Source organism: Myodes glareolus, chromosome 21, assembly GCF_982192425.1.
Source record: "Myodes glareolus chromosome 21, mMyoGla1.1, whole genome shotgun sequence".
Lineage (NCBI taxonomy): Eukaryota > Metazoa > Chordata > Mammalia > Rodentia > Cricetidae > Myodes > Myodes glareolus.
The window spans coordinates 65,116,658-65,124,796 of NC_142046.1; the positions used below are offsets into that span (position 1 = coordinate 65,116,658).

Here is an 8,139-nt window from a genome sequence, read left to right on the forward strand (position 1 = left end):
AAGGAGGGGAAGGAAGGATAGAGAGAAAGAGAGAAAAAAATGTTAAGAGTTATTTGAAATGATGACAAACAAATTTTGTAATTACTAGAAAGATTTATAGAAAAATATTGTAATAATTTAAAATTTTAATCATCTGGTATAATGAATTTTAAAATTACCTCAAGAAGCGAATATGTTCAAGACCATTAGCAAAATTTTGGATACACATCATCTCTACACATCACAGTCAGAAGAATTTTCATCTTGTTCTTTTATAAATTCATGACCACTATCATCTTTCAGTTTAGGTATAATGCTTGTAAATTACGTATAAAAAGGAAATCATAAAATGTGTTGCTTTGCTTAAAAAGTCGGCAGCTTAAGGTTAAGTCATGTTAGAAGTTAACATTTTTTTTAAATTAGAGAGAGACAGATTTTATAGATAGTCATGACATATTGCTCCTAGTACAGAATTTACTCCTAGTCATACAGATTTTTCTCCTAAGCATGAGTTCCACAAAACCACCTACATTCACATCGGTTATTTCTTTTATATTTTAATTCACCATGGACAAAGTGGGAGGCATGAGTAGTTTTCTACTTTTAATACTTAAAATTATATTTTGTTTCAATATTCCTTTATGTCTTATATATACATCCTTTAGTGAATTATTCAGTCCTCATCACCTTGAACAAGAAACATAAAAAGCCCTCACATGTTCTCTGACTTTTATGACAGTCTGCCTATTACACCTGCTTTCTCTGTGTTCTCAGGTTACAGATACTCTGTCAAATTTTCTGGAGCTCAGTTCATTTTTTATCTCCTTCTATCAGTCTTACTCCTAAAATGTTATCTTTGTCTCTCTTGCAATATATTTATTTTTTGCTCACAACCATTCTTCTTCTCAGATCTGATGAAATTTTCTTATTTGACTCCTATGAAGCAAGAGGCAATTACCATTTCCTTTCAGGAGGGAAGGCATTATATTTTTGTTTGCTAGTCACAAGAATTTGTGGATTTTCCTTCGTTCTTTAACTTTTACATTCTGTGGTAGCTCTCCTTCATTTGCCTATGTTAAAATCAGTGCCCTTATGTTAATGAACTCCTATTACTCAAGCACATTATTGACTGTTTTCAACTAAGCTAAGATAAGCTTCTTCTCTGAAATCTGGATACTCACAAATTATGGTCTCTCACACCATGTCAATCAAATATTTTATAAGCAAGTAAATGTAACATAGTCAAAGAATTCTCATCAATTATAACTACCCTTGGCTTTATTCACTCACAGAGGAGTATTTCCATTCTAACTCAGTGAAGGATGCAACCATCCATACAATCTTCTTTATGACCAAGTGTTTGGGGTATTTTACATAATCACCTATCTTTCACCAAGAAACATATCTCTAAACATTTTCTTTTTTTAGGCCACAAATACCACTTTAAAATAATCACTGTTACATTGGTTTCCAGTTTGCCTCTCTGTGAGTTTGGTACTTTCCATGTAGTTTCTTGGAACTAAGAACATGTAATTCTTAGCTTGGACTAAACCTAAAATTTACAAACGCTATTAAAAGTTTCTATTAATAATCCTTTTTTGTAGATTAATTTCAGTTGTTATAATATGCTTAATTCAATGCATCCCTATCAAACTCCAATAGTTAGTCCTATGAGCTATATATAGTTTTAACATTGTTGAATGACCTTGCTACTACCTCAATTATTTGTTTTTCATTCCATCCCACTTATTGCTTTTTCATAATCCACAGCAAGCCCAAAGAAGTCTAGTGTACCTTGAAGCAACTGTGTGGAAGCCAGCACCACTTAACATTGATTTCATATTTGATTATATTTTGTATGATCTCTTGATCCCTCTAGAATATTTTTTTCTGAATTGCATCATTTAAATGATTTCTGAACTAGAAATATAATGACAGATTGCAACTGAAGCAATTATGTTTTTGTTGATCTTTGGGGATTCAATTTGCTTAACAGGCAACAATAAGGATTTGAATGACAATCACTAAGAAGATAAAATACAGTAAATATCATTTAGATATGTGAGTAATAAGTAAAAGAAACAGACAAGCAAAAACATTGTTTAGTGGCAATGTGCTTTTAGAGAGTTTAAACATAGTTTATTACACTTGAGAAATTTTTGAGCTACCTTCGTATTTATTATTTCAAGTAAATAAGATGACCCTCTAAGAATCTGTAGGTCAGTTGTTGTATAATCATTTCAATAGTAATGTTTCATGTTATTTATTTACTTATATTTTCAAACAGAGCTTTACTATGTAGCTCAGAATGAGTCTTTCTTCACCCTCCTAAGTACTGTAAGTAGAGGTATCTGTAGTCATGATTAACTTAAAGTTTATTTTCTTTTCCCAAATTACAAATATTCTTTCACAGTTTCTTCCTGAAGCTGAATTTATTTTTAAGATTAATTTTATTTTATGGAAATGGGTATTTTGCATGCATGCATGCATGTCTGTGCATAAAGTGCATGCAATGACCATTGAGGCTAAAAGAGGCCTGGAGTTACAGAGAATTCTGAGCCATTGCAGTCAGACTTATTTGGGCCACCATCTCCTGAATAATGACATGGAGACTTTTTATTAATTATGAAAGCTTGACCTTAGTGTAGACTTTTTCCCAATTAGCTGTTAAAACTTAACCCATTTATATTAATCTATATCTGCCAGCTGGTTTATTACCTATCTTCCATACTGTATATCAGACTTACACATTTCTCACAGACAAATTCCACCTCTCTTTTTCTCAAAGTACCTGTCTCTGCCTGGAAATCCTGCCTATCCTTTCCTGCCTAGCAATTGGCTACTCAGCTCTTTATTAAGCCAATCAAAAGGTGTCTTGGTAGAAACACATCTGCACAGTGTACAAAAAAATTATCCCACAGCATTTCCCCCCCCTTTAGTCTAAATAAAAAATGAAAGAATTTAACCACTGAAGTAAAACTATATGCAATAAGAACTGTTATCAGGTAAGAATTATAGTCACAATGTCCAGTACATTTGTATTTGTCAAATTTGGAGAAGGTACTGTTCTCTACTACAAATTTGTTTGCTATAATTGACTACTAACCTGCATTTTTTAGTTATCCTAAACAGTTTGTAATAATGCTTTTGTGATCTAGAATTTTACACCACATTATTAAATGAGCTGCATAGGTATAATACCTTAAATAAGAGTAGAAACATGTACACAGTATGTTGTAACAAAATAACCTTAAGTTTGTATTATTATACAAATCATACATTAATGTAAAACCTTTGAAAAATAGCTGTATTTTAGTAGATTCAAAATCTACCTTTTAATCCTATCATTTCTATATTCCTTCTGCCCTTTTTCCCATTAGATAAGAGAGAAAAAGGATAGAGGACAGAAAAAGAATGAATGAAAGCAAAAATCCAATCTTATTTTAGTTTCTTCCCTGACCATGATGAATAACAAATTGCATCTAACCATATAAACAATGACTAATATCCATAACCCATCAAATGACCCAAAACCACCGCTTGGGAATAAGGACATCATGCTTTTAAAATTACTTCCTGCCATCTGGGGGATGTCGGCATCTTTAGGAAACTCTGAGAAAATTGGTAAAATGGTCAAGTCCTGAAAACGCAAACTCTGTGTATTTTCCAGTCTCTGTGTATTGGGAAGGTGCAGGAAGTCCTGCACCTTATCTGAAGTCCTGGGTAGAATAGTCTACCCAGAGACTAAACTATCATAGTTAACTGCTTTGAAATTGTCCTGGATACAGATTTAGAGGAATGTTTCACAGAGGCATTCTGAATTGTTGGGGCACCAAATGTTGTTTTTATGTCTGCTTGGCTGCCACATCTGAAGCTACTGATATTTTAACTATCGTCTGTGTGCTGTGGCTTGTGGTCAGCACCCCACAGATCAGACTGTGGTCAAGATTTCTGTCCCACTGGTCTTGGCTATGCTGCCAAATATTGTTTTTCATCTAAGGTCTATTTGTCCATAAAGACTCAGAAATCAGGTTTTTGGGTGAATCCAGCTTGATCAGTGAAACAGTGAAGCAACCAACTGACTTTCTTTTATGACTGGAGACCCAGCAAGAGAGAGATCCTGTCCACACAATCTCAAACCAAAAGAGTGTGATTTACTAGAACCCTCCATACTTCTTCCTGTGTCTACCTATCTGTATTGTTGTGTCCTCTGTTCTTTCTATGGCTAATTCTTGTCAGTTGTTCACTGGCTCTTCCCCCTGATCTGAGGTTAATTTTATTAACATAGTCTAAGAGTTTCACAGCATGATCAAATATCCTGCAGTAAGCTACTTAACAGGCTGCTTGATCTTCTTTCAGAGATCAGGCCTCAATTGCAATTTCCTGAGACCAAGCAAGCTGTTTCTAAGGAAGAGCCATGGATGAATGATAATCAGTCTCCAATACACCCAACAGGAAGGATGAGGAGGCCTGGTTACTTAAGACATTAACAGTTCAAGATAACAACAAAATAAGGGCAAAGCCTGGGACTTGTCCAGGCCTTCCCCAAAATGGAAAACTATAGGCCTGACCAGCTCCGAACTAGCTCTTGCCCATTAGAATGTGCTAATATGATTGCCACTTGCTTGAGCCAATCATATTCAAAGTAACTTACCTGCCCTAGGAACTCCCTTTCTGCTGTGCTTAAAAGGAGCCCAACATCCCTTTCTGAGTCTTCACCATCTTGCCTTTGTGTGGAAAGACAGGCCTTAGCTTGCTGGAATAGAAAATGATCTTGCTGATTGCGTATGTGAATGATCTCCAGGACCCTAGTATCACCATGTGGGAATCAAGTCTTCCATAACAGCAGCAACTGCACTTAACCCTTTCTATTTTCGAGCCCCATATCTAGACCTTTAAAGCATTATAATTAATTATAGGATCATGATTACTCTAGATATCATACATTGGCCATAGTAATTAAATTTAAAACAACACAGATCTTTTATTTTATTAGAAATTGCACAACATTTTAAACATAAGTGTATGTGAATATGGAGGTCTATTGTTCCTTTGAAAATGGTATTCTAAACAACTATAGTGGGTTGAGTGAGTTAATAATTCTCATCATAACCCTATTTTATTTTTTGTAACTTTGAGCAATGACAACACCCATTTGCCCACTTTTACCCAATTCTTAGTAAACTTGATACAAAGGGAGGATTGAAAGAGTTCTAGCATAGTATGGAGACACATACACTGTAGTTATCTACCATCATAGAGACACATACACTGTAATTATCTACCACCATAGAGAAACATACACTGTAGTTATCTACCACCATACAGACACATAAATTGTAGTTATCTACCACCATACAGACACATACACCATAGTTATCTACCACCATAGAGATACATACACCGTATTATCTACCATCACAGAGACACATACACTGTAGTTCTCTACCATCATACAGACACATACACTGTAGTTATCTACCATCATAGAGACACATACACCGTAGTTATCTACCATCACAGAGCCTAGGTTTTATTGCTGGCACTGATAAAGAACTGCGTGGTGGTGTACATTTTAACCCTGGCATACTGGAGATAGAGAGAAGTTCAAAAATTGAAGACACACTATATAGTGTGTCTGAAACCACTGTGGAAAACCTAAGAACCTGTCTTAGAACAGAAAAAAAAATCATGTGCTTCAAAATCTGTTGTACTTGTCTGCTTTTGTCAGGGGCAGAGTCATACTCTATTGTTGGGCAATGACATCACATGGATCTCAGCCAAATTTCAAAGGAAGAATTATCTTAGGTAGTTATGAGGATATTTGTGACATTGTGAACATTTTAAAAAACTTTATTGATTTTTTTGGAGGACAATAATAAACCATTAAATTTTAATCTATAGTTCACAGACTAATTCATTATCGTGATGTGATGTTACATGATAAAATTGAGTTGATTAATTACTGTAAACATTGATATGGACACATTACCATTTATCAACTATCTTTTCTGATTACCTTGTATTTATGATGAAACTGCATATCTGTCCCAACATTATTGTTCTAAAATACCTAAGGTAAATAGGAATAAAAATATTTCTACAAAAATCAGATACATATTAAGCATTCAGTAGAGTTTAGTTTTTGCTATTTGTAAAACTTGGACAAAACAATCTTAAAAGTTGCAGAAGTTTTAAATTTTATCTTCATAAAATATATTGTTTCTACTTCCTGTTAAGTGGTATGACATGTAGAGATGATCAAATTTGGGCATAACTATTTTTCTCAGATATAGAAATACTTTTTCATTTAACTGTTCAAAGTGCTGATTGTATTTTAAATGGTAGCTATAGAATAAATTATGTAGATTTCTACTGATAGTTTTACATTACTTAAAACAATGATTTTGACACTCAGTGAAGGCATTGATGCAGAATGCTTTTGGAAGTCACTTTATTAAGAAACAAATGCTTTATCCACTGTCTTATAAATAAGAATTACGTAAAAGTTGTTATATTAAACTTGCAGAATTAGTGAAACAAAATATATCACAGAAACATCTGTGTGACAAACTGTTTTTCTAGTTATCATGATGTACAAAAGTGGAGAGAGAAAAGTAAAATGCAAAATCAACCTCTCTCTCTCTCTCTCTCTCTCTCTCTCTCTCTCTCTCTTTCTATACTAAATTTCTACAAAGCCAGACAAGAAATTGTTGGCAGAGTTTAATGACAATGACATAGGAACAAATGGTTTACCTCTGTCTTCCCAGCTCCTCTCATCCACATTTATTTCTTAGATCATTTCTTTCAATTCACACTAAAGCACTAACACCATTAGATTAAATTGCCACCATTTTAATGACCATAATTTTAAAATCCCTTATACAAACATGTAGACTGCAGTGTGCTACAGCATGGAAAGAACTGAAGCATGGAGAAAGAGTGTTGGAAATTATAAGAATGCAGCGTCAGTTAATACATGTATGAAATTTCCAACAAACTGCAGTTAAACCTATTCAAGTACTTTTACCTTTCCATCATGGCGTTTAAAATAATTGTGAGATTATATATATAATATGTATGTGAGAATTTAATCCCAAGGGCAGATATTTACCTGTATTTTCTCCTAGTGGATCTCACCACTGTGACTCTAGGCAAATTTAGACACGTTGACTTTATTTCTTATTTCTTCAGTTATTTTACTGGCAACTTGGATCATTTACTAATACTCAGAGGAATCTTATCTATACTTTTCTTTAATGCACTTTTCACCTCCTTATTCCTTAAACTATAAATTAATGGGTTTAGCATGGGTATTATCACTACATAAAAAACAGCAGCAAATTTGTCTGTATTTAAGGAATGGCTAGATTCAGGCTGTAAGTACATAAAAATGATTGTCCCATAGTATATAGCAATAGAAGACAAGTGAGAAGCGCAGGTGGAGAAGACTTTCCGTCTCCCTTCCCCCGAGTGCTTCTTCAGGATTGCAGACACGATGAACAGGTAGGAGATGAGAACAATGAGGAGAGAGCAGCATATGTTGAACCCAGCCATACTCAACAGCATCAGCTCCTTGACTTGAGTGCTGGAGCAAGCTAGAGCCATGAGAGGAATGTCCTCACAGAAGAACTGGTTCACTCGGTTGGAGTTGCAGAAAGACAAAAGGAATGTTGTCACTGTCTGAATAAGTGCTGTGACGAATGCATAGACATACGTGGTCATGGCTATTTGAAAGCAGAGTCTCCTTGGCATGATAATCACATAAAGCAAAGGGTTGCAGATGGCCACATACCTATCATAGGCCATTACAGACAGCAGGAAGACTTCACACACAGAAAATGTGGTGAAGAAACACACCTGAGCTGCGCATCCATAAAATGATATGCTTTTAGTTTCACGCAAAAAATTCACCAGAGCATTTGGAGTGACACAGGAGGTATAGCAAAAATCAACAAAAGCCAGATGACTGAGGAAAAAATACATGGGGGACTGAAGCTGAGGACTGATTTGGATTAACAGAACCAGTCCTAGGTTACTCATGACACTAAACAAGTAAATGATTAGAAGGATTACAAAGAGAATGACCTCAAGCTCAGGATCTTCTGTAAGTCCCAAGAGGATGAACTCTGTCACTGCTGAATGGTTGCCTTTGGCCAT

General features: G+C 34.8%; 1 protein-coding gene across 1 annotated transcript; it reads right to left on the reverse strand.

Annotated features, from left to right (window-relative positions):
- Positions 1 to 7,194: 7,194 nt before the first annotated feature.
- On the reverse strand, positions 7,195 to 8,139 carry LOC125395059 (olfactory receptor 5AL1-like). The gene has a single exon (XM_048426246.2). It carries the CDS (start codon positions 8,137 to 8,139, stop codon positions 7,195 to 7,197), a length of 945 nt encoding a protein of 314 aa, XP_048282203.1.